At 36.5% G+C, this 27187-nt stretch overlaps 1 protein-coding gene across 2 annotated transcripts in view; it reads left to right on the forward strand.

Annotated features, from left to right (window-relative positions):
• Positions 1-11994: 11994 nt before the first annotated feature.
• Positions 11995-27187, forward strand: part of LOC146002796 (uncharacterized) — a 50283-nt gene continuing 35090 nt past the window's right edge. The window contains exon 1 of one of the 2 annotated variants that reach the window (XM_083140743.1): positions 11995-12044. In XM_083140743.1, the coding sequence (XP_082996869.1) occupies positions 12003-12044 (42 nt within the window). In that variant the 5' untranslated portion in view covers positions 11995-12002. Of the gene's footprint in view, positions 12045-13911; positions 14146-27187 lie in introns of those variants that run through there. The other variant, XM_083140742.1, reaches the window with a different exon arrangement.

The following is a 27187-nucleotide window of genomic DNA, read 5'->3' on the forward strand; positions in this document are numbered from 1 at the left end:
AGATCTCACGGTGAAAATCTTGAATTCTACACACTATCCCCCCTCCCTCTTAAGTGATTGTTTTTGCACTTCTGGAATAAAAAAACCTTTAATTTCAAAAAATTTAGACACTTTTAGCAGAAAAAATACCAAGAAATAACCATTTCCCAACACAATCCTTTGGAATTTCTTGATTTCTCAGGATCTCGAAAAGTCGAAAATCATTTCCCCAAGTTGGCAATTCTCATGCTGTCATTTTGAATTACTTTTCTTTTATACAGTAACCTTTGATGCATAAAAACATTGATCACTGGTGCCACGATGGAGAGCAGATTAAGTGCTCTCTGCTTGATATCAATGCATCATGAAAAATTTCAAAATGATAAAGAATTGTTCATCATCAAAGTGATAGATATTTATGTAAAGGAAACAAGGCGAATCCAAATTCTATTTAAATAGTGGACTCAAGTCAGAATTTGTCAACAGCGCCAAGGTATTTTCACTCAATTTCAATTTTATAATTTGTAAAATAATAATAACAAGAAAAGGTAACAACTTCTGTAACTGAGGGTCAAGATATGAAATCTTACTTTAAGTCTCCCTGAGAAAAAATCCTGCGGACACCTTTGTACCACATTACAATTGTTAAGTTTGGATTGAACTCCATCCCTTATCACAAACCTCTATTTTACTTCTTTTGTATTGACCTGTGTTATCTCCCATGGCTCAATACTGTTGTCTTCATTACATTTAGCCATTGCATCATTCTCCATAACATGTTTTTCGTTGTTCTTTGTTATCTGACAAAAATTGTTTGCAAAGAACCACTATTGAATTTTCTGGTTGCCTTTGGATAATTCTATTGCTGTGTTGTTCCTAAATAGTATTCATTACCTGTTTAGTTGACCTCTGTGGAGCGGGTGACCACAGTGTGCTAAGATGGTGGGTGTTCCAGGTTTCGAATCCCAGGCTGGACATGGGTGTTCTTTATGACTGTCTCTTCACCATATCATCACTCATTCTCATCATCATGAATAGACAAAAGTGATACTAAACAAAAATACATTTTTTTTTTAAACATTTATTTTTTGTTTAAGTGATCTTGCAGGATGGCAACTTTAGGACCATGGTAATATTCAAGTATAATTTCCAGTTTTAAAGGCAAATTTTCCAAAAATTCAAGGGTACATGCAGATAGATGTTCTCTCTATTTCAATCCTACATATTAGTACCGTCTCTCACCACCCACACACAGATATAGTAACAATATAAAGGGTCTGAGTCATTCCAATGGATCCAAAAATTCTAATTCAATTAAATGGTGTACATACTTCAAAAAATATTTAATTTATGGTGCAGAGTGCACATTTGCCATTTAACATACTAAGACTTGAAATGCATCTACAAACATAAATCACAAATGTTTCGGCATATACTAATGAAAGATTGTTAATTGTATAAAAATTTCAAACTCAATTTAACATCAACTTCAAGATATTTTATCTTGCAATAATCTTCCATCTGTCAGATAGATTGTTCTGCAAAGGATACTAACAAAGTAAACAGATTGAGAGAATTCTGTTCTATTTTCCACACAGCTTTCTTTTCCTTCTTTGATAAAAATAAAGCTGATCTGTGAAAAACGTGCGTCAGTGAATTTATAGACATGTATAAATTCAATGGAATTTTGATTCACAAAAGTTGCTATTTTCACGTGCACAGAGAAAAATCCATGCAGAATTTGAATTTGAAATGGTCGGGAAAAAATGGCTTTCTGCGGCTTTTTTCACAAAAGTGTGTCAAATCAATGAAAATACAGGAGTTGGCAGTATTTTTCCTGTTTCATTGTATTCGTTTAGCTCCCTACTGTAAAGTGGACACTCATTTCATAATATAAAATACAATTTACAATATGAAATTCGTAGCTAGACATAAACATTGTTGAAACGGTTCCTACCGAGTATTATCTTCATATTTTGGTTGGCTTATTAAATAAATCTATGTAGTATAAACATATTCATGTAATTAGAGTAGTTTTGTATGTTTTTTTAATATAACCTAATAGTATGATCAGTAAGATACTATTTACGATGTTTGAATTTGTTATACGAACACGTACATGAAGCAAAAAAGAAAATACTGCTCTACCTTTAGAAAGTCTAGTATCAAATCTCTTTACATTAAATTTTGTGTTCAGTAAAATATCTATATTTGTATTCTGGCTTTCCAGTACATTATGTATAATTTGGATAAATGGCTGCTAACCCTGATCACAGAAGAACTAGTGGTGTATTTTCGCTGCTTGTTGTAAAATTCTCAACATTTGTGAGACCTCAGCCCAGTAAATTTATTTGTTACAAGTCGATGCCCTGATCCCAACAATTTCACTGATAAATACATTTCTGATCTTTAAAGTTTATATGGAAATTAATATGCACCCTTAATTAATATTTATATATCAACTCTGGCATAATCATGGTTCAATTATGTATAGACTTGCTGTCAAATATAAAATTAGATTTAAATTTGTTGTCAATCCCTGGGTGCAATGGATTTTTGCGGCCCAGCAGTTGAAAAACACTGGCACTAAAACTGAAGCAGAAGCAAATAAGACTGGTCGCAAATGTCAAGCAAAAAAATCCTATTTTAAAACTCTGGACTGGACCTACAGATTGAAATGAGATCCGAACCACTGAGGTTCAATCTTCTTGTTACAAGACAACATTAATAATTTATTCCACTCCAGAGGCCCATTCGTGATTATAAAAGGAAACTTCTATCAAAAAGCCGGCCTTTTTACAACAATAGTACTAGCAATTTGTTCTCTGCGATTTACAAGCTAAATTAAATCTTAATGTCTGATGAAGTAGCTAACAATTTTGTTAAGTTTAGAGAATATTCAGACCAAAGCAACACATGACAGTGGGGGGCCATGACAACTGACATGGGCCCCTTCAGTCTGTAAGTAAGCATCCACCATGCATGCACAAGCAAGACCGAGGTGAAATGATGTGCACCATTGAAGGAGCTTTCAGACTGAAGTCACAGATGACGAGCGACACAGTCTCATTCAGTATAAAGCAAAACATTCACCGTGCATACCATTGAGAAAACAGTGTAGTCCGAGCAACATGCAAGTGACATGTTTAGGTCGTTGTCACACTTTGTTTTAAAAGGTTGAATGGTTTACTGAGAGTCTGCTTCCAAGTGACTGACACATGTCACTTGTTGCTTCGGTCTGAAAGTTCCCTGAGAAAATAGTACAGGCCAAGTAACAAGTGACACTTGCTTCGGGGTCATTGGATGTCAATTCATCCAGGTCATGTCACCCACCATCCCCGATTTTGACTAAATTCAGTATACTTATACAATTTTTAATGCTGATTACAAAAACGACAATATTTTTTAGATTGGTGTAGGGGTTCAGAAGTTAACACACTTTCTAAAATCTCCGTGTATGCCACTTGCAGATCCACTTTGAATGACATGCATTAGGTTATAAATGATAGTATCTTTCCTCAGGTTTGCCGTAGAAACTTCAAGTTTCTTTTCTTTTGTTAAAAATGGTGTAAGCTTTCATTCAAATAAGGTTTCAGATGAATGTATAAATAACCATGTATTTTTATGTATAGTTCCATGTAATTTTTAGAAGAATAAATTACTTACTTCAATAGCGAATTTCGTGCAATACCCCCACCCCTTCAATTTCCCACCAATTTTATATGTGGGTAGCTCGGAGTGTGTGCTAATGCCTGATGGAAGAATTGGGATGGGCGGTTCAGAGACAGGGTGATAAAAAAACCTGAGGGAAAATACCATCATTTATAACCTATTGTGTGTTATTCAAGGTGGAGCCGCAAGTGGCGTACACAGAGATTTTAAAGAGCACGCCAAGTTACAGGCTTGGTCACATGACAAGTGGAGTTGTTGTTCATTTGTTTGAAATTGCAGAGGTAGAAAGCCAGCAAGTTGTTTGTTGCAGTTCTTCAAATGTGTGGAAATGTATGTATAAGAACATTTGCTATGTGATTTCTGTGGTGAAACACAAGTGTTTAAAATGTGGAAAAGCAACGTGTTCTCGGTTATATCTGCTGATCATATTTGGCACTGCATCGAAGTGCAGTTTGAAAGATTTACACTTCCAGTCAACACCTTCAAGACCACACTGCAAGATCATTCTCGAAGTATACTCGCTTCAAGTATGGTCTTGCATCTTTTGGACACGGCCTGATACTCTCTTTGAATATTCCATAATTCATGTATTAATGTTAAACTTCAAGGGTACATATTAATTAATGTATAAAGTTGAAAAAAATAGGATGATATTTGCGAGAAAAATTGTTGGGATCGGAGCATCAACTTTGAAAATACGAATTTACTGGGCTGTGGGCTTACAAATGTAGAGAACCACTGTTGTTCAGAGCATCCATTTTCTTGTTCACCTTCGACGCTTCATCATTTACAAATGATTTTCCTATGAGATCATGGCACATGGCAATGAAGGAGATTTCGAATCAACATTTTTAAAACTTTGTTTACATCACCTATCCCAATACTTGTTTATAAACCTTTACTGTACACTAATGCCTTGCAATAACAAGTTAGTATTATGTCACTCATTAAGGAGAAGTCTGATTAGATAAGTGTCTAACTTGGCTTGGATATCACCCTTTTTGTGCTACATTTTCCAGTGATTCTTCCATTTCTAGTAGATTCAGCCACATGTGATAGATATTGAAATAATCTAATATGTGTCTATTCAGCCGACATCAGTGTTACTATTAATACCATGATCCTGGGTGGATTACAGTTGTAACTTTATGCACACAAAATATGCCTGTTATGGCATGCAAGACCTTTTAACACATATTTTGATTTTGTATTTGCTAAACAAGCTGTGATTGATCAATAGTTCCAAACTTATTGAACCTTGCAGTTAGCTACAATATTTATTGGTCAAATATGGGTCACAATTTTTGTTGTGCACCACCTTCTTCCACAGGCTATAGCTTTAGAACTATTTCTCAGAGAAACCTAATATTTGTATAGAACCTTTCTATACATAACCGGACCATCATCCAAATCCAAGACTTTCTGAAATTGGTCTGACAAGGAATGACCCATATAATTTCTTTACACATATTTAAAAGTAGTTGCGGTAGCTCAGTCATTAAGGCATCTGACTACCATGTGCGAGACCCGGGTTTGATCACCGGCGGTGGAGAACCAGGAATTTTTCCACCTGTTCAAGTAGCTCCGATGCCCACCCAGCGTCGTATAAAGTGGGTACCTAGAGAAAACTCGGGGGGGGGGGGGGGGGTAAAGGCAGCCAGGGGCATGGTGCTGATCACATCACCCCCACCTTCGGCTGTGATCAAGAAATTGTGGGGACCTAACCTCACACCCCCTATACGCCATCATGGCATGGTGCATAACACAGGGGAGCACTTCACTTTACTGATATTTAAAAACTGTTTAAGCTATGTATATGATGCATCATATCTGGTTGAAAATATATGTAACTTTTTGAATTTGGTATTGCCTAGCCTTTTTATATAAATAAAGTTTACTATAAGTAGTCTTACTTCTGTGTACATGGAAATCTCCAGGATCTTTTCGAGGGGGGTGGGCAGGAATATTTTTACCCCTCAAAAAACACTATTTCAATCTGAAATTATCATGTTTCTTCAATGAATTTATAATAAATAACATGAATTACGGTGACTGAAATGAAATTATGTGTGAAATATGTAGTTTTTAGGTGGACAGTCATTTTCCTTGGCTCCTTTCGGATGTCCATATCTGTGTATGTAAATTACAGTGGCACATTCTCCAATTAACACGTTTACAGCTAGTAAACCAACTTTTTTCATATTGTATTTCATTTAAATTATGGTTTATTGCTCATTATATATTCTGCAAGCTATGAAAACAAGCTTCTAAACCAGAATTTAAGTAAATTATTTAAAAAAACTTAAAAACGGTCTCCACCACACCCTTCTGATGACCAGGTTTCCTCCCAGATTGTAGGTAAGGGAGTCGAAAAGAAAGTAGGAAGAGTGGTTATTTAAAAACATGAGGCTTCAGGGTGCTTGGCAGAGGCAGTGTTTGTTATGTGAAGGGAAATTTATCTTGGTACAGGGAAACCTATGTCCAATTGTAGGTAAAGAGGGAATTTTATGAAAAATTTAAAAAAGCAGAAAATTTGAAGTTCTTGGATTTCCATTTTATTTTATTTACTAGCATGCCTTCATTAGTGTTTTTCTTCTATTACATATATTACATCTATTACATAGACCTATATCTGGTACACCAGATCAAATTTTCAGAAATCTGTGCGTTACTGTATAAAAAGCAGGGTACCAGTTAGATATAGTGAAAACACATTTAACTCGTGTATTTCCGAATTATTTACATTTGTACTTACCTTATATGCATAGCGGAACATTTTTCAACTTGGGATTATGTTTTTTTCACTGAAAAAAGTGTATTTTTTCACATTGCAAGTATTTATTGGTCGCTGCTAATTCGCTTTCGTGACACACAATATGGCGGGCAAATCTTGACTCACCTCGTCTATCGTCAGCTGATATGCAGTGTTTCCAAACTTATGAACCGAAAAATGCCGCACAAACTATTCACAAAAGGTTTTTAAGCGAAAATTGATCCACAAACCATTCATGGAAGGTTAGGTTAGGCAAACATAGATAATTAAATTGGGGGAAAAAACCGCTCACACGTCATCTTGTAAAACTACCGGGTGGTTGCTACACTAACATTTATTAACCGAAAAATGATGGTTTTTAGGCTAACATTGATCCACAAACCATTCACAGAAGGTTAGGTTAGGCAAAAATAGAAAATTAAATTGGAAAAAAAAAAAACTCGCTCATATGTCATCTTGTAAAACGACTGTGTGGTTGCTACACTGACAGGCGGTTACATATTCGAATGCATGGAACATTTGATTCACGTAGTCGACGGTAATGGTGGCATGAGCTATCATGCAACGATACATTAATATCGAAAATGACATTATTTACCGGCCAAATAAGTTGCACGAATCGAAAGAACACTATTCCCAGCTTCCAAAAGTCCACAGGAACTCAATTCCGTAAGTACTTTCCCATCATTTCTCCTGTAAATTTGAAGAATTCTGTTTTCACTATATCTAACTGTTACCAAAAGCAGAATTTATACTAGCATTAACATGAACTCATTTCCTAAAGTATATATTTTGGTCCTTTTCATCATGGACGTAATGGCATTTTAACTTTGTGTTCTGTAATTTATCATCAAATTCTAAACAGGGTCATTCCATGTGAAAATGCTAAAAGAACTAAACCTGACCCACCTAACTACGAAAGTATGAGTGCAAAATGTGCAATTTTTTCAACACCTTTAAATTGCAGTATTTTGGAAATCATGACACCTGTAGAAGGGTATTGAACAAAATCTTCAAACATTTTGATACACGAATGACTGGTGTCAAGCACATGGGGCCGTTTACCCATCATACCCCTCCAGAATTACATTGAAATTTATATTAATCGACAGATTTTGATGTTTTGCATAATATAAAATGAATTGCAGCGTGCGGAAAACACAAATAACTGAGATATTCGATCATAAAGTATGACCAGCAAAAGCAAAAACCTGCCATTTTTGAGTGCTTCCGCCGCTTTTTATTATTAAAACCCTTTGTATGCACACTCAAATAGCAAAAGAACAAGTCGATAATAACTATTGGTACCTAACCTAACTATGTAAAATTATACTTGCTGTTGTAGAATGTCGTTTTGGGTGCTAGATTCAATTGTGCGAAGCTTTCAGGCTCTTATTGGTAAAGAAACACTTTATTTCACAGTGGCACATTTTCGCGAGCTAAAATCAACTGAAAACGTTCACAAACAACAAAATATTCATATACCATGCAAAACCTTTCACATTCTATAGAGGGTGTACACAGGGTCAAGGGTGCCAAACTCCACAGTATGTGTTAACAGACGTAAACCTAAATCGAACCATGTAAAAATTATGTACGTAGCATGATGAAATCGCAATAAAACAAAAGGAACTTGGGCCCCAAAATCACTATAAATTGGGCATTTATGAAAAAATGTGTGGGTTGTACGGATATATCACTGCCTCACATAACACACTCATATCAACATATTTCAAGAAGCTTGCACTAAAATATCATTAACTATTTAATGTAAAAAAAACAGTGCATTACAACCCCTCACAGAAGAGGTTTATTCGGAAATATTAATCTGGCTAGGTCTAACATTGCACTTAGAGGGGTGTAGGGTAAATTTAGAGCCAAAATAACTGTAAATTGGGCATTTGTGAAAAAATGTGGGGTTTGTGCTGATAAATCACTGCCTCGCAGTACATACCCATATCAACAATTGCTGGAATCTTGCACTAAACGATCATTACGCCAATGCTAAGGTTTCTCTTACAGACAGTTCCTCTTGCAGTTTTCAATATCATAATTTTATACTCCAGTTATTGCATTATTGATTCAACTGTCTACTCACTTTCGGGAGTTTGTAAAAGGATTTCACCTGAAAATGATATCAATCCGACAAATTATTCACACCTTTCTTTATAATTAACATATATTCAATTAATATACAGAATAGGACAACAAACAACACGCTACGGTAACTGATCTTCATTTGTTTACATGACGATTGCACGAGGCCCCTTAATCAGGATTTCATCATCACTTCCGGTGCTAGTCCTGTCCTATGTGGAAAAAGAAATTTCGCGTTCGGGCTACAAATGGCGCTCATATGACATTCAGAACGAGATCATTGATATATTAGGGAGATCTGTTTTGCACTCCGTGGTAGCAGATATTAAAAGTCGGTAATATTTTGCTATTATGGTTGACGAAACTTGTGACATATCCACCCGTGGACAATTAATATTCTGCATTCGAACTGTGAATAAAAAAATGATATAATTGGAGCGATTTTACAATACAGGGAATTTCTCAATTTTGTTTGAAATTCGACATACTCACTAATTTTGGCCCCCTAATCACGAATCTGCAGTCAAAATTTGGCGCTCACACGTGGAAATAGCAAAATAATCGAAATTAAGTTCTTATTTCCAGACCCTCGATTTCCAAATTTCCCGCCGGTTCCGGGCTCCGCCCCTGGGGTAATCGACCTACCGCCCCCAACCGCTATCGCGGCCCCGCCTCCGCTCCGGCTTCCCGCCTATATCTATAGACTCCCTGTTAAGGGCATGTTAGAAAGTGGCCGGATTCACCTGCCCCCAAATAAAAGCCAAATTTATACGTGAGCGCCAAATTTTAAGTGCAGATTCGTGATTAGGAGACCCAAATTAGTAAGTAACCGAAAATTCAAACAAATTGGAGAAATTCCCTGTATTGTTAAATTATACCATATAATTTCCCAACGAAGTCGGGAAATTTTCGGGACGGGAAATGTTCGAAATTTTCCGAAGCTCTGAAAATCTCGAATTCCACACGTCATTTTCACTTTAATTGATTTCTGGATTAAAAACTAACAATTTCCGATAAATTCCAGAAATTGACAATGCAGAAAACGTCGAGAAATAACGACATTTTAAAATAAGCATTTGGTATTTCCCGACTGCTCGGGATCCCGAAAAGTCGGGAAATCATTTCCTGAAGTCGGGATCGGGAAGGGATCGGGACTCAATAAATTTGTTCCTGATCGAACTGTGCAACCATATGTTACATAGCTGAGACAGTATTTTCTTGTAAAAGAATCTCCATTTTGCCCTTTTATATTAACGTCTGTAGCACCGTAAGCGTAACCAGATGTTCGAGGGGGACCAGACGAGTGCGCATGCTCCGCAGTAGCTCCACCTTTAACACCTGATATATAATTTTATTTTTGTTTCACAAGATTTTTTATCCCTTTAGTAATCCAGGAAATTGAGTTGGTTTGATTAAGGGGGGTATCTGTATCTTTTGAATGGAAATGCTACTTCAAAATAATATTTTACTGTCTTTGTGAACAAGCTTACTTTTTTTATTTAAATTTTCCTCCATAAGCACATCAGTCCAGTTTTCTTTCTTTAAGAAATATACAAAGTTTCCTTTATTTTCCTTGGTGAATTTTCTTTTTTCTACAATAGTGATACGTTTTGCATTTGTTTTGTTTTATATTCTCTGGTATATGGAAACTTACGAAAACTGCTTCATGATCGGACAAGGCTAAAGGTAAAATATTTGTGGTGTATTCAAAAAAATCTTGATTAATTATTATTTGATCAATACATGATTTACTTGGCGTTATCCTTGTTGGTGGATTTATTGTTGCAATCAAATTATGGGAGGTTAGAATTGTATTTAGTAAATTTTCCTCTGGACAGTGTTTTAAAAAATCTATGTTTATATCACCCGTCACTATAATGGGTCATTTTTTATATAATAAAGTGGACAACATTGTTTCTAATTTTTTAAGAAATGTGCCTATATGTCCATCTGGTGTTCGTTATAAGCAAACTACTGTTACTTCATTGTGTTGCAATTCTAAATTCACTACTGTGTGTTCAAAATTGAATTCTTCATTTAAATAATCAGTTTTCGTTATGTTTTCGAATGGTATATTGCTTCTAACTAGTATGGCAGCACCCCCACGTTTGTGGTGTTTACGGCAATATCCCCTGGCTAAATTATAATTTGGAATTTGTGTGGAAGAAACCTCTTCTCCCTTTTGAGGGATCCAAGAATCCCATCCAGCTCATGGACCTTGCTCCTTAATGACTGAAAATTTAGACTCATTAACCTAAAAATATTTTTGTTTTCAGAGATAATAGGTTGTTCATTTTTGTTTATATTGACTGTATGTACATTTACACTGCCATTCAAATTTTGTAAACTGATTACATTGTCTGCATAAACTATTTGGGGACTGTTTGATTTTACCATAAAAAAAATCAGTGCTGCGATTGTGAGAGATGATTTTTTTTCTGCCAGAGCGTCTAATTCTGTCAGTACACAAATCATTATCATCATATGTTATATCGGTGGAATCATTATCATCTACTCTTACAGTTGAATCATTCCTTTGAAAATTACCCATTTTTTTAATCACTATCAACAATATCAACACTGCATTTATATGGCACTTTATTATTATTTTCAGCATTGTCCACACTTTTTTCTTCATGATTTTTGTATTCACTTTCACGTTTTTCTGTAATGTTTGGTAGCAGCACTTCACGGGAGGGGTGGGGGTTGAACTTAGATTGGTGGGATACTATGCTGATACTCAACACAATTTACGCATTTAGCACTGTGATCACTACGGTCATTTTCAATTCTCGTAATTTCACCATGTAAGGTATGATCACTCGGTTTCCAAGGTAATGGGATATTGCAACTGTCTGTTTGGCCTTGATATGTGAGATCCATGATCTTCTGACTGATGTAGTTTTTCCTTTTTTCTTGAAGTGTAGTCAGTGTTGTGTGTAGAATTTTCTATCTATGGAGTGTAGATCCAAAATGTTGACAGTTTTGTAAGATTTACTTACTTTTCTTACCTTTCTGTTTACATTGTTTATTTCCAAATTTATACACGAGTTTTCGATCAAATCATATCGGTGGGGAATATCAGCAACAATGACGTTTGTGTGCGTTACTTTTGGTAAGGTTTTGAATGATAGTATCACCATTATTTTATGAAACGTCATTTGTGCCGTGATCTTTCGTTCCTAATTCTTTTACTTCCTTGACTGTTGTTCCTATGACGTCTTCCTTTCTTGCATTAGGTTTAACTTTGCCATTGCAAATTATGATTGGCGTGTTTCGGTTTATTCTTAGTAGACGGTTTCGTGAATCGTACTTTACTACATCTTTTACTTCTAAAAACTACTACTACTCGATGTTGTAGTCATTTTCGTGAATCGCCCTGCTGTTCTTAAGATTTGTAACTTATTCTAAATGTTTTTTCTGTACTGAACCAACAACCTCGAACGAACGTATAAGTATTCTCAAGACAGAAGAGAACGGAATGCAAATTCTAAGGAAAATCAAGAGTTGCCTCGGCGTTTGGGTAAGAATTGATCATTCAAATTTTAGTATCCGCGAGACGTCTGAAATTCCTTTATTTTCTTTCACGTAAACACCTCTTAGCAAACGAATTACATGGCAGGAGCAAATTTGACACACGCGTGGCAGCATACTCGGCCTGAATAATCCGCCATGATCGATAAAAATATCTAATAATATGAATAATCGAATGAATCGATTATATAAACCAGAGTGACCAGCGATGCCAACCCTAGCATAATGGTGCTAAACCTAGCATAATTTAACCGTCTTTGGCACCTAGCACCCTGTGTTTGGCATAACAGTCAAATCTAGCATAATCTGCAACCATCGGTAGATATTGAACTCAAATGAAAGTGCTCTGAAGAAGTGAAAATAAAAGTAAACTGTACATCTCTATTTCAGGAGTGGACATGTTCCCAACAAAAGAGAGTAAACCAGCCCAGGGATCCCGTCCCCCACCAACGCCTTTCATCTCTTCCGCATTTTCCTGCCATTCCACCCTCAAAATTTTGTCCTTTCCCAGCACCGACACAAGGGGTCAGCCATTTGCGGTGCCTGTATTTTCGCGAGGAATGTTTAGTAGAAAGTTGGATTCACAAATAAAGCTCATGTGGCACCCTCCTTTGTCGGCAAATTTTGACCATCTTTGTCTTCAGCTTGTGTTCGGTTCGGTTCAGTCGACTCGACATCTTACCATTTCGGAAGCCGTCTCCCGTGGCGAAAAAAGCATTGTTCCTGTGCATGATTTTAATTCTTCGTGCGTGCGTCTTTCAGTGTATTTTTGAGCGTATGTTTGAGTGTTTTTCCTGCATTTTAATTTTTTTTATATAAAATATATTTGGAACAATTTCGAAAAATGAGTATCTACTAGCATAGAAATATGCTACTAGTAGTGAAACTCCCGAAAGAAAAAAAAAGACCATGGGGATATAAACCGAAATGGGAGTCGTATGCTCAGAAATATAGAAAGGAGTGGGAAAGAGGCAGTTTTTATTTTTTCGTTTGGCGAGTACCTTTTTTCCTTTCCTTTTCTTTTTTTTTATTTGCAAAAATTATTAGTTTACATAGAAATGCATTGTATGAGGATTTGAAAGTTGTAAAGAACTAGCACAAAAGTGTGTGTCTCTAGCAAGGTGTTGTTGGAGGTGGAAATGGGTTAATACAGCCTTCCATATAACGTAAAAAACTGCAGTAGTATATGAATGATATTAGTGAATTATACACCGACCCCCACCCCGGCAGTAATTGAAAGACAATGACACTTAACTTTGTCATGTCATCTTCCATCTCCCCATCTGCTAGAAAAAATATGTGCAGGGCCTCCCCGATGGTGCAGTGGTAGCGTCGTCGCCTTGTAATCAAGGGGTCCCTAGTTCGATACCCGGTGGAGGCACAAGTGGTTCGGATCCCACTTTAAACTGTAGGTCCAGTCTCGATTAGCCTTACTTTGCATAAAGTGGACTTAAAACAACAACAACAGAAAAAATATGTGAAGTTTTTTTACAAATTTACTGAGCCACATGCCCTAGTTCGACCCTTGGTATGGTATGGACATGTAATTACGTTTTATCCATCCCATAGTCAATAGACCATTTCATCAGTTCTTCATTAACCCTCATTGTCGTACTTACTCCCAGAGACCATGAGGCAAAAAAGCGACTAAAAATAAATAGATCTTAGGGTGGGATAAAATATAACACCTGAAAATAGTAATAAAATAATCATATTGTTAATAATAATAGTAATAATAATAATGCCCTAGCACAATTGGGTGGCATTCTAGCATAATTTCACAGTTCGAACAGCACTTTTCGTAGCTGAGGGGTTGGTAACGCTGAGAGTGACTAAACTGTGCATGCAGAAAGAAGCAGTGCTCAACCATTTTTTAATCTCTACGTTTTTAACTGTCTGCATTAAATATATGTTGTGCTGCTGCTCTCAGAAGTTTATGGTACACGAGCGATGAAGTAGCCAAAATGGCTTATTCTAAATGTTTTTTCTGTACTGAACCAACAACCTCGAACGAAAGTATAAGTATTCTCAAGGCAGAAGAGACCGGAATGCAAATTCTAAGGAAAATCAAGAGTTGCCTCGGCGTTTGGGTAAGAATTGATCATTCAAATTTTAGTATCCGCGAAACGTCTGAAATTCCTTTATTTTCTTTCACATTGGTACTTACGTATTCTGCATTGCTAAGGATTCTTGAAGGTGGCATTTAGTTTTTTATTAAAATTTCGGTAACCACCACACGTCTCTAATTCCCTTATTTTCGTATTTTTCACATTGATACTTACATATTCTGCATTCGTAAGGATTCTTCTATTTCGCGTTTGGTTTTTTGCAGGCAAATAATCTCAATTTTCGAAATATCGAGTATTTTTATTTTGTTCGCTTTTGGTTGCGTTACACGCGATATGGCGGAGAAATCTTGACTAGCGTAGTCCATGATCAGTGGTTATGCAGTGTTGCACCCTTCTTCATAGAAAAATACCTACTTTCGTGTTACTGATTTTGAATTTTTTCCAGGTTCGAAAACTCCACGAACCATTCATAAATGGCCCCACGAACCATGCACGGCAAGGTTAGGTTAGGTTCTGTTAGGTTAGGAAACAGTTAAATTTGTTTTTCAAAATTAGAAATTTTTTTCGGGTTTGAAAACCCCACGAACCATTCATAAATAGCCCCACAAACCATTCACGGATAGCCCCACGAACCATTCATAAATAGCCCCACGAACCATTCTAAAATAGCCCCACGAACCATTCACGGATAGCCCCACGAACCATTCATAAATAGCCCCACGAACCATTCATAAATAGCCTTAGAGATACTGGGCGAAAGGGGGCGGGGGTTATAACCCCCATCAACCTCACATTGAGCACGCCACTGATCCTGTGCACATCATATTGTCGCAAGTTCGTAATCAGAAATGATGAACAGTAACTCACGTTTATTTACGTTCTAGAACTGTTACACAGTTACAAAACCGTGTATTTGGAAACACTGACCGGTTGTTACGTCATGAAACGCTCGCAAATATTTGGTTCATGTAGTAGACGGACATCAAGGGAACAGCTTTCGTGCATCGGAGTGACATTAATGTCAAAAATTACATGATTTACTGGTAAAAAAATTTCAACGAGGTGAAAACAAACTTCGAAGACCTTCCTAAAGTATAAATAAAGCCATTTCGGTAAGTACTTTCTCCTGTAAAATTGAAGAATACGTTTTGGGGATACAAAAATTTTACCATCCGATTAATGTTGAACTTCGACAAAATGTCTCGGTACAACATGCAGCAAAAATTGCATACATGGCGCTCTTGTGGAATTGATTTTTGTTGGAGGTCTTCAGAGTGCAACATCTGACAAGAATCGCATGTATAAACAGAACATCGTATATCCGAGTTTGTCTTGTGTGGTACCACATTTCATTGAACAAAGTTTTTGGGCTTGTTTGTGCATGCGATTTTTGTCGAATGTAGCAGTTCAATATTTGTCATTCTGCGACATCCGACAAAAATTGCGTGCATTGCTCTTTTGTCAGTCAGATGTTTCTTGGATGTCCCAGTATGACATTTTTTGTCTTTACAATATTTGTTGGATGTTCCATCCAATGAAATTTGCATGCATATACTGAGCCTTTTTAGTCTTCTGTTCCACTGCAAATATGTTGCTGGAATGTTATTACTCTTCTGGCTCATTTAACCTTATTTAATGTAGCAATGCATACAAAGGCTTTCTTTCATCATCCAGCTGTAATACTGGTTTTGCACAAGTTAACGTACGTTTACAATGACATTGCACTATTCTTCGATATCAAGAAGAAACCAGCCAATCGGGACATATATGTTGAATAATATCACAAAAAAGTGAAAGAGAAACCTGTATTGGTAAATGTTATACAAATTTGACAAGGTCATACTCCCAACCTCAACACTCCCATTGCAATACAGGATCCCCTCTGTCCTGTCTGTTTATATTCGTGAGAGATGGTTATTAATCTGTCACTGGATGAAGTTAATGTCCAATGTTATGAAATAAAATACAAATAATAAATATTTTTATACAATTACTCGAATCATTTCTCTGCCAGCCATGCTAAATTTTCACTTTTCATCTACTGATTTATACGAGGGGCATCCAGAAAGTAAGTTCCAATTAGTACGGACATTGATTTTTCTCAAACGCGATAACAGTGAAAAATGTTAATTGCTGCGAAGCAGTGTTTATGAATGTGCAGTGATGTCTGGACACATTTTCACCCATTGAAAATAGCGAAATAACACAAATTTGGCATAAAATGTAAATTGTTGGCATTTCTCACGAATTTAGAAAAATGTGTTTTAACAACGAAAAATACCATGAAATCCAACATTCTTGCCTTTTTTTAGTCTTAAAAAATAAAATATGCCATATTTGTGCATGTAGAACGTGTAAGTTTTCCAACATTTTATCCAAGAGAATAGTGCGTATAATGCATGTTATAAAGTACATGGAATAATTCGGACAGCCAAATTAAATCATATATTTTCCATGAAGTTTTCAACTTCTATCAGAACAATTTGCATCACAGAGCAAAGTGGCGGGGTTCTGACAGGAGATGGAGTGTGTAACACGGAGCCGCATCATCAGTATTTGTCGCGAGAAGTGGCGCAATTTTTAGCAGAGATAGGGTGCTCGCCTACCGCCACAGGGGAGTCGTAACATCGGCATTTATCGAGCTAGAAATAATGGAAAATAACTTCCTCAAAAATCTGTTCCAAGATATTAAACTATCACGAAAATACATAGACAATATGTGACCTACAATTTAAAATAATAGTTTAGAAAGCACAATGGAAGAAAAAGTTTTGGTATATTTGACAGAAAAATGTTCTAAAATAAAAATGCGAATTTTGAGAAACTTAATAAAAAATTCAAAAAAAGATAATGCAAATTTTTGGTGCCATAATATATATGTATCTGTCACGTGAGGCTGATTTAAAATTTTTGAGTGCGTCGCCATTTTGCACCCTTCAGTATATACAGGGGAAAATCCCCTTACCTTAAAATTAAAAAGGGAGTATGGAAAATAACTTCCAAGGTATCAAACACTCACGAACATGCGTAGGCCATGTGACCTACAATTAAAAACAGTAGTTTAAAAATAGCACAAACGTATAATTTTAGGTGTATTTTCCAGAAAATGTGCTGAAATGAAAGTGTGAATTTTGGGAAAAATAACATCAAATATTAAAAAAAAAAAATAACACTAAAGATAACGAAAAATCAAAGTCCCTACCGGTTTGCCATACATAAAGAAGAATATCAGTAGTAATTTATTGCATTAGTTAGAGCGACTCCTAACCTAATTTTCGGCATAAACACTACTGTTGTTCTGGCAGTTGTCATAGCATGGCACTAAATTTTGTACGCCATGGCATATGTGTCTCACAGCAAAGACTGGAACTATTTGTACTACAGTGTAACTGTAAAAAATCTTGTCCTGCCAGAGACCTCTTCAGCTGAACAAAAAGATGAAAGTCGGTACATGCAAAGCCGGGACTGTGGTCCAAGATCTCTCATGATGTGATGAAAAAGAGCCCACATATTCTCAGGTGTATGGAGTCGTGCACATTGGATTGGTTTTCCATGAATTGTCTGCACCATCGTCTGACCATACTATAGCTCACGAAGTCCGGCCTGTACATCTCACACAATTGCTGGTGACTATATGCTGGATTCTGAGCATGCAACAATCTGATTTTCACACGTACCTCACAGTCAGTGGAAAACTGTATGTATCCACCAGATTACAGCCACTATTTCCCGCCTACATATGCGTGTCGCGCTCCAACCACTAGCGTCGCATACAGATGCCATTGGAACTCTTTCTGGATGCCCCTCATGTATAAAATTTTGGAAGCTGTTATCAATAGCGTGTTCCTGTTTGAATATTTGATTAGCTAAATCAGGCACCTGTACAATGAAGTAGATTCTCCTTTTATAACTTGCTTGCATTAAATTTATTTTAATACGTTCCTATATACCCTTTTCACCAGCAATAATGGTATAACTGCGGGTTGTCAGTTTCACAGTATTTCATTTGGATATACTGTGAATGTTTGTACTGAGGATACATCCCATTGATAATGAAGTAAATATGACACTTTGTTTTGTACGAATCAATTGTTTCACTTATGTGCAAGAGTTAAGTTGTTTGCTTCATAGATAAAAGAGAAGTAGGTTTATGCATCAAAGAATAAGTCTACACTCATGGTTCTTGCAAGCTGAGGGTTCCAAACCTCAGTGGAAATATCAACATATAATAACGAGAAAGGCTGAGGAGATTGATAAATTACAAAATTTATTTTTTCATCACACTTCACTTTAATCTCATTTAGTCGTAATTTGAAAAATAATCAATTATTTTATTGAAAACTGGCTGCTTATAAAAAAATCCCGTAATCCCTTCCTAGCTTGTGAATTGTAATAATTTTCAAAATTCGCAATTAGCAGTTTGAATGCAAATCATAGAGAAATAATGTAATTTTCTTGGAAGCTGATATCGGTACTTAATACAATATATACCTGGATCTGTATGACTTTCTTATTTCCATTTGCAACAACATGGATTTGGTTTATAATTGTCAGGGAAAAATGTAAATTTTGTCCAGGAAAACCTGGAAAAGTCAGGGAATTTTATTTTTGCTTATTTGTAACCACCCTGAACATGAATTTCAGCTATGAAACATTCCCACATCACACAAAACACCATCCCGATGTTTGACAATGCTACAGGAACTTATTACGGTAAGTAGTTTCTTCTGTAAAAATAAATAAATGTGTCCGAAGGATAGTAAACTACAGGGTGGTCCATACATCTTATTACCCCCATAATTTTACATAACTTGATAATAATTCAATATAATATAATGAAGTGTAAGGTAGCCATTCATTCCATATGTCGTGTGACACCAACAATTTTACATAATTTTATATTATGATAATAACAATATAACAATTTGTAAGACGTATGGATTCAGCGTCAACCAGGATGTTGTTCACGCATCCAAAAGGTCAGTATGACCACCATTATTTTCATGGCACAAAATGACACGGCGCCATGACCTGTGTGAGATTTTACGAAGAAAATTTTTCGTGATTGTTGTCTGAAAGGCTACCCTAATAGCGTCCTTTAATTGTTCTGTTGTTTGGTATCACTGTTGTGATACCTTTTCCTTAATAATGCCCCAGAGGGCATTGTCACAAGACGAGAGATCAGGGCTTCTGGGAGGTCAATCCAGAGGCGCTGGATGATGTACCGATCCGCGTCCTATCCACCTATTGGGAAACACTTCACTTAAATATTCCCTGACAGCGATGGCATAGTGGGGCAGTGCTCCATCCTGTTGAAACCAGGAACGTCCTAGGAGATTCATTCTTTGGAGCTGTGGAACAAAAAAAGCCCGTAACATGGCGAGATAGGAGTGTAGATTGACTACGCCATCGAAGAAATAGGGACCTATCAAGTGTTTAGCGGACATAGCGACCCAGAGCATCACATGTTGGGGGTTGTTTTCCAGCTCTTTGTAATAATGCAGATTTTCCTTGGACCAGAAATACACATTCCTTGCACATGCACTTCGATATATTGCGCATTAATCGGAGAAGAAAAGGTCACCCCGCTGCGGGAGTGTCGGAAATACCTCCAACGTTCTTCCACATGCTGCATGTCGTCTACGCATGTCATCATCACTGAGCTCGTTGACGCTTACTGGTTTAAAGGATTTCAATCGAAGATCCTTCTTCATGTGTCGTAACATTGTTGTTTTCGGGATTCCAAGCTCAGCAGACTGTTTGCGCAGTGACTTCTGTGGTGACCGAAGCACAGATGCCTCCACTCCTGCACATGTGTTCTGTCTTTTGGTTGGTACACCAGGCCTCGGTTTGTCTTTGATACATCCCAACATAAACAGCTTCTTTTCCCAACGCAGTATTGTCACTTTTGGTGGTGCATTTTTTTGGAATCGTCTTGCTGGAATGTTGACGTTCATGGGCCCAAACACTGACAACAAGGCGCTCTTCTACATTGTAGGAGCTTGTGTCAACCATCTCTGCAAAAGAAACACTGAATTAGAGATAACAAGATATTGATTTGGGGGGGTAACAAGACATATGGATCACCCTGTAGAAACAAAAAAAAAAAAAATACTCGACGTGTCATGTTCTATTGAAAACGCGGCGAGTTTGAAACACTGACTATGGGATTATGTCATCTTAACACACGGAACATGCAGAGAGCAAATGGCGGCAGCAGAAACAGCATGTCGGATAGAAATTTTCGGAGAAAACATGTATTCGCATTAAAATGGATAATGACTATATTCACGAACTTCCACAACGCTACAGAAAATGATTTCCGTAAGTACTTTCTCCTTGTAAATTTGAAGAAATCAGTCTCCTATACTATAATGTTACCATATTTTTTCCGGGTTCGAAAACCCAATGAACCATGCACGAAGCCCCACAAACCATGTATGGCAATGTAAGGTTAGGCAAATATAGTTAAAATGGTCATGTTATTGGAAAACAATGGTGTGATTGGAAACACTGACCAGGGGTTACATCATCAAATGCACGCAACATTTGGTTCACATAGTAGATGGACATAGAGGCAACAGCTTTCGTGCATTGGAGAGATCTGTGCAAAACATAATCCACAAGAAGCTGAGTTATGGCAAAGTTTGTGCACAATGAGTGCCCAAGCATCTGTCAGTGGCACAGAAGGTGGAGAGAAAGGGTGTGTGCTTGACCCATCTTTTGCGGTACGCAGAGCAAGGCACGGATTTCATTGCCAAGGTTGTGGCATTTGATGAGACTTCGTGTCACCATTTTGGCCCTGCTTCCAAACGGATGAGCATGGAGTGGTGCCATCCTGACTACCCACGTCCAAAAAAGCTCACTCTGTCATGAGGCCCGGAAAAGTGATGCTCAGTTTATTTTTTGACTATGAAGGACCTGTACTCATCGACTGGCTGGAACGGGGTGAAAGAGTGAATTCCGAACGGCACTGCAACACGTTGTTGAGGCTTAAACAGGCCATCAAAAACAAGCTCAGAGGTAAACTCAAAGGGGATAGTGCTGCTCCAGGACAACGCTAAGCCACATGTGGCCAAGAAGACCCTCAACCTGCTGAGAACATTTCAGTGGGAAGTCCTCACACATCCTCCGTACAGCCCCGATATTTCCCCATGTGACTCCCATATCTTCGGCCCCTTAAAACAATCACTTAAAGGTCAACTGTTCACCTGTGACGAGGAAGTGCAGAACACCGTGGAAAACTGGATCCGTAAACAACCCAGGAGTTTCTACACTGAAGCCATCCACTCCCTTCCTACGCCCTGAGATCAGTGCATCAATGTCAATGGCAATTATAGATATCATATTACACATTAACTGTGCTTCACATATTATGTAATGCAAATATTCTGTAATGTAATATTCTTTGGATATAACCGTAGTCTCCTTTTAATTTGGGCATACCTTATATTTCAAGATGATAATTTTTGTCTTCAGTAACATGCATGTATCATGATACCCATAGTACAGTAGTTACTCATATAAGAAATTAATCAAGTCCAGTGAGATGTATGAAAGTAGGTATTATATGCTGCACACTGTTTATGCTGTACTTCATTGTTCAGAGGGTCCAGATTAGGTATCTCCAGTGATTGAATCTGTTCCTTTAGAGTGGAAATCACTAGATCAAAATCTTCTTGTGATTTTATGCTTTTGACAATTGTTTGGAGCTGTGTCTGGACATTATTTATCTGCTCTTCTAATTGTTGTTTCAATTGCTCAGAGTTGGTGGCCTGGGTCTTAAATTTGGCTTGAAGAGCTGCTACAGCTTCTTCTAAACTTTGAAAATTATCTAATGTGGCCAAATCAGTATATTTCTGAAGCAGCAATTTGAGTTCAGAATCAATTTTAAGAAGAGGGTCCATGCATTGTGATTGCAAATTTGTAATTTCTAGTTGAAGACTGGCATTCAGTGTGGTTTGTAAAGCTTGTAAATCACTTCTTAATTTCTTGACTCTGACATCAAGCATCAAAATCTCATCACTGTGATCTTCATGCCTTGTATGGCCAAATATATCATTAGGCATTTTTGTTTTAGTGGTTATTTATTATTGAATATCTGATTCTTAATTCTATAAAAAAGGGTATAAGCTTGTCATATGATCCCGGGACCTCAATATATAAGCAGTCACCAGCAGAAACAGTATAAACAGTGCCAGAAATCATGTTTGAGTGCTTAATTCTATAAATATTTTTCCCTATTGAAATCTTGACATTGCCCTCAGGGGTTGTAATAAATTGCAATTGCCCACCTACAGGTAATTGGTAATGATTTAAATTATTGTTAAATATGTACAATGTTTTACCTGTTTTATCATCAATATCTGTAAGTATGTTGTTCAGATGAATAATTAACAAAGCACTCAGTTTAGATATTATATCAGAAGAGGGTTGTGGTGTTGGCAGCTCCATAATAGCCTGTTTTTTGAACCCAAATAAGTTCATAGGCATATTTATTTATTTCAAATCATGCTCTGTAATTGGGCATTGATTGCCATTTTTCAAATCACAATGACCCCATGGTAAAGTATGTATGCCACATGATAAAATGCATCTCTTATCATCATGTGGGTCCAGAGCCACTTTTCTTACAATATTTGTAGTCAACAAGTGATCCACACTCTGAATTCTGGATTCTGATGTTCTGATGGTGCTACATGATTTGAGGCAATTTTTGTAATCTTCAAATTCAAGCTCTTTGTCTACAGTCACTCTGCCAATGCCCTTGGCTTTTTTGGCAACAACACCACTACATGTTTCAAAACTGTACATCTTGGCCCTTAACCCAGCAAATGCCACAATAACATCACCAAGTGTCTCATCTTTTAACTTGCCAGGCACCTTTTTGTTGTGGGGTTGAATCTTTGTATGTTCACTGGTATCAAAATATTCAAGCAATGCAGGCTGTGCTATATCTTGATAAACATCTTCTGTTTGAATATCAAGAACAAAACTGTGTCCATGTACATCAATTTTACACAATTACCATAAAAAGGTTTCAACACATCATAATACAATTTTAACATGTGTAATTTGGCCAATTCCAATATTACAGCCCCTACATAAATAGGTTTATCAAAGTTAATCTTTGTTTTTTTCATGTTGAAAAGTGCCATATTTTCATCATAAATTCTTCTATAATTGAAATTAGGCTTTGCAACCAATTTTTTGCTCAGGCTGGGGTCAGTAATTATTTTAACATCGGTATGTTTTCTGACATTTTCAATAGTTTTGCCATACACAGAATTGACCATCAATTTAAACAAGGCCTTATCAAATTGGCTTTTTGCAGATGTTCGAAGCTCTGTGTTTGTATCAATATATGGCTTCAACCATTTTAAGTGCCTGAACCTCAAAACTTTGCTCACTTGGACACCATGATGCATCAGGAACTGGAGGTTTTTGTAATATATGACATAACCCTGTTTTGGCTCCAGTGTCATCATCAATTTCTTCTGTTTAGAGCCAGGTGAGCACTGAACATCAGGAATTGGGGGCAGATCAGAAAAAATGTTGTGTAAATTATCTGGAATTGTCAGATCAACCTCTAAGAAGAGGCCATAGTCACTGTCATCAAAATCCTTAAGATCTTCAATATTGAAATCTTCAACCCATTCAAGCCCTGAATATGGCAATTTATCCATCATAGCATAACCATAGAGGCTATTGGCATCTACATACAGTATATAATTTGATGGCAGTGCTGGATCATAATCAGGAATATACTTGTTATTTGCTCTGGCATATCTCTGAGAGCATTGCACCATGCCTCCTCTTATACATTGCTCCATAAACAAGTACATATCTTGATCCTGGATCAGATCCAATTGCATTTTAGTGTTTAAAAACATTGCAGACCATGCTAGGCCCGGAGCACTGTAAAAATACATTGGATCCAGTTTATAATTTTGTATGGAAGATTTTCTGAATGCCTGCAGTATATCAGCTAAGAGGGTCACATCAAGTTTTAAATATGCCTTGTGATAATCACCAAATGTCTGGCATTTTAAATTGTTCCACATCAACTGGGCATGGTGATAATCTTCATCAGTGATTCCAGATCCTCTGATTTTGCTGTAAAACTCTTGTTGGGGTGGCAGAGAACACTCATCAAATTTAGAAAAATCTGTAACATAATCATATGGATATACACCCTTCCGCCTAATTAATTTCAGGTCCTGATTTGGAAACAAAGCACATGTGATTTTGAATTGATCATCAGATAATTGAGTGGCCAGTGTAGCCAGGCTAGCAGATAAAATTTTGTAGGAATCAAGAAATCTTGAAGTGAATAGGAACACCATTAACTTTAATTATTTTGCTAATAGCTATATATTTCTCATCATTTTCAGCTAAAATATTTAAATTCTGTTTGTCAAACCCCTCGTACCTGATCAAATGATGAAAATCATAATTGGATGCTCCATGGCAAAATATTGGGACAAATTTTGGTCTCTGGATCTTAATATTACAGCTATTACACAGTGCCATTAAGAATTTACCATCTGTATGAGAATGGTGTTTCACCTTGATTTTTGTATCTGAAAATTCAGAATCACATACCGGGCATTTTTCTGCATTGTTGAAATCTTCAATCTGTTTCTCTGTTAAAGGCAACATAGGTTTTGATTTTAATAAGATATTAGATGCTTGTCATGGCACTCATTTTCTATTCTATATGCAAATTCTTTGATGGCATCTGCTCCCATGTATGAATCTTTTTTACTAACAACACCATCCTGTACAATCACATAATAAAAGCTGGAAGGTTCATGTAATTGATATGCTGTAATTGAAGATTCCTCAGGGTCTGGGCTACAGAATGCAAGAGGTTTGAGATTTGATTCAAAATCACAGACTATATATGCTGGGCTTCAAACTTTTTGAATTTTGCATTTTCACTTGGCATTGGCATTACCATATGAACAGGTTTATAGTTGCCACAGTATTTTAAATGTTCAATTAACTTGTTTTTAGCAATTTCTGCATTCTTTTTACAAACACCATTCACCATTTTTCTACCATCAAAAACAGTTAAACATCTTCTGCACAACTTAAATATTCTATTAGATTTGTCTAGTTGTGTTCTCACTAAAGCTTCAAGATTATGTATCAGAGTATAATGGTGTGTATCATCCCCTTCAATTAAGAGCAAATCAATCGGAATAGCAGATTCATCATCAAATGTACTGATTCTGAGAGGTTCTATCAAGCAATTGCCACGGCCAGTAGAACAAATAAAAACATTAATAGATAATTGTTTGCCATTAATATCCCTGGCCTTTTTTTTTCAAATTTATCAATATTCTGAACAGACATTGGATATTCTAAGACCTTTATTGCTTCATTAAAAATATGTTCATGCTGTTTATAATATTCTTTCAGGATTCCTTAAAACTGGAAACAAAGCAGCTAAAATACACCACAAAAAGCATTTCTCATCATTATTTTCAATATTAACCACGGCTCTTTTGTTTTTAATATTGGCAGGTAATAGCAGATATGTAGATCCTTGTAATGGGCTGAATTCAGAAATATTAACATATAACTTGTGTGGAGATCCGCATAGGCTCCATCCAGACTCTTTTCCAGCAAATTCAGTGTGTTTAATATTCAATTGATCTATCAAACTGCTTATTATTTTGTCTGAATTTGCATTTGAATATACCGGTACAGTTTCTGTTATGTGGGGATGTGTAAATTTTGTGCCATTTGGCTTCTTATATTGTGTAAACAATTTGAGGGACAGCATATAAGAGCCATTTTGTGTATTTAGAATTGCCTGCACATCAGAATTTATACTGTTCAAAAAATTCTTAATGTCACATCTTGGCTCTGATACAAACCGGTAATCCCTTAATTGGCTATTAAAACTGCTATGGATGGGTTCATAGCGTGGCTGCTTTGCTGCTCTAGCATTAACAGGTGCTTCATGCTTCCTTTTCAGACCAGATGTAGATGGTTGTGGGGGCAATATTGATGACTGTGCAGAGCAAGTACCTTTATGTTTATATGTGAAATATTCCATGCTATATTTTCTATGGCATTTGGGGCATATTTTTGTGGGAGTTCTGTATTTGTCTGGATTACAATTCTTTTGATGCTTAGCCCAATTGGGGCTGGATATATTTTTATTGCATTGATTACAATATTTTTGATTTGGCATTTTTGTTGTTGTTTATTATATACAATTTCTTGGGATTCAAATCAAAATTCTATGCTTAATAAAAAATATCAATTGGGTTCAGCAGTGTGATTTGTGTGTGTATATATGTGTGTGTATGTGTGTTAATATTTTTGGCTTTGGTATTTTTGTTGTTGGTTTATTATATAAAATTTCTTGGGAATCAAATCAAAATTCTATGCTTAATAAAAAATATCAGTTGGGTTCAGTACAGACAAAAAAACTGCATAGCTCTATGTCAATTAGTTCTTGAGATATTAATTATTTTGTATTTAGGAACCACTTTGGCCCCCCTGCCAAAAATTGGCTTTTATTGTATCAGTGTATATTGTTTCTATGACCTTACTTGGGTTATTCCACCAGACAAAAAAAACTGCATAGCTCTATGTCAATTAGTTCTTGAGATATTAATTATTTTGTATTTAGGAACCACTTTGGCCACCCTGCCAAAAATTGGCTTTTATTGTATCAGTGTATATTGTTTCTATGACCTTACTTGGGTTATTCCGCCAAATTATATGCTTCAAGTCTCCTATACTTTGGTGGAGCCTGTTCAGGTTCTATCCCCCGCGATGTGGGTTCCACTGCCGATCCAGCAATGGTGAAGAATCTGCACTGTGCTCTGGCTTATATAGATTTATAGAGCCAATAGAAACCCTGCTTATTTAAACCAATCAGAAAACACCACATCATCACATTATGTCATAACCAATTAATCAGAAAACAACACATGCCTAATAATTTATTGCATAATATTACACAACATGATGCAATAGAAGTGTACCGGGAAGTAAATATGTATGGATGTAGGTGGGTGGGGTGGGGGTGGGTGGGGGT

Source organism: Lepisma saccharinum, chromosome 19, assembly GCF_977018435.1.
Source record: "Lepisma saccharinum chromosome 19, izLepSacc3.1, whole genome shotgun sequence".
Lineage (NCBI taxonomy): Eukaryota > Metazoa > Arthropoda > Insecta > Zygentoma > Lepismatidae > Lepisma > Lepisma saccharinum.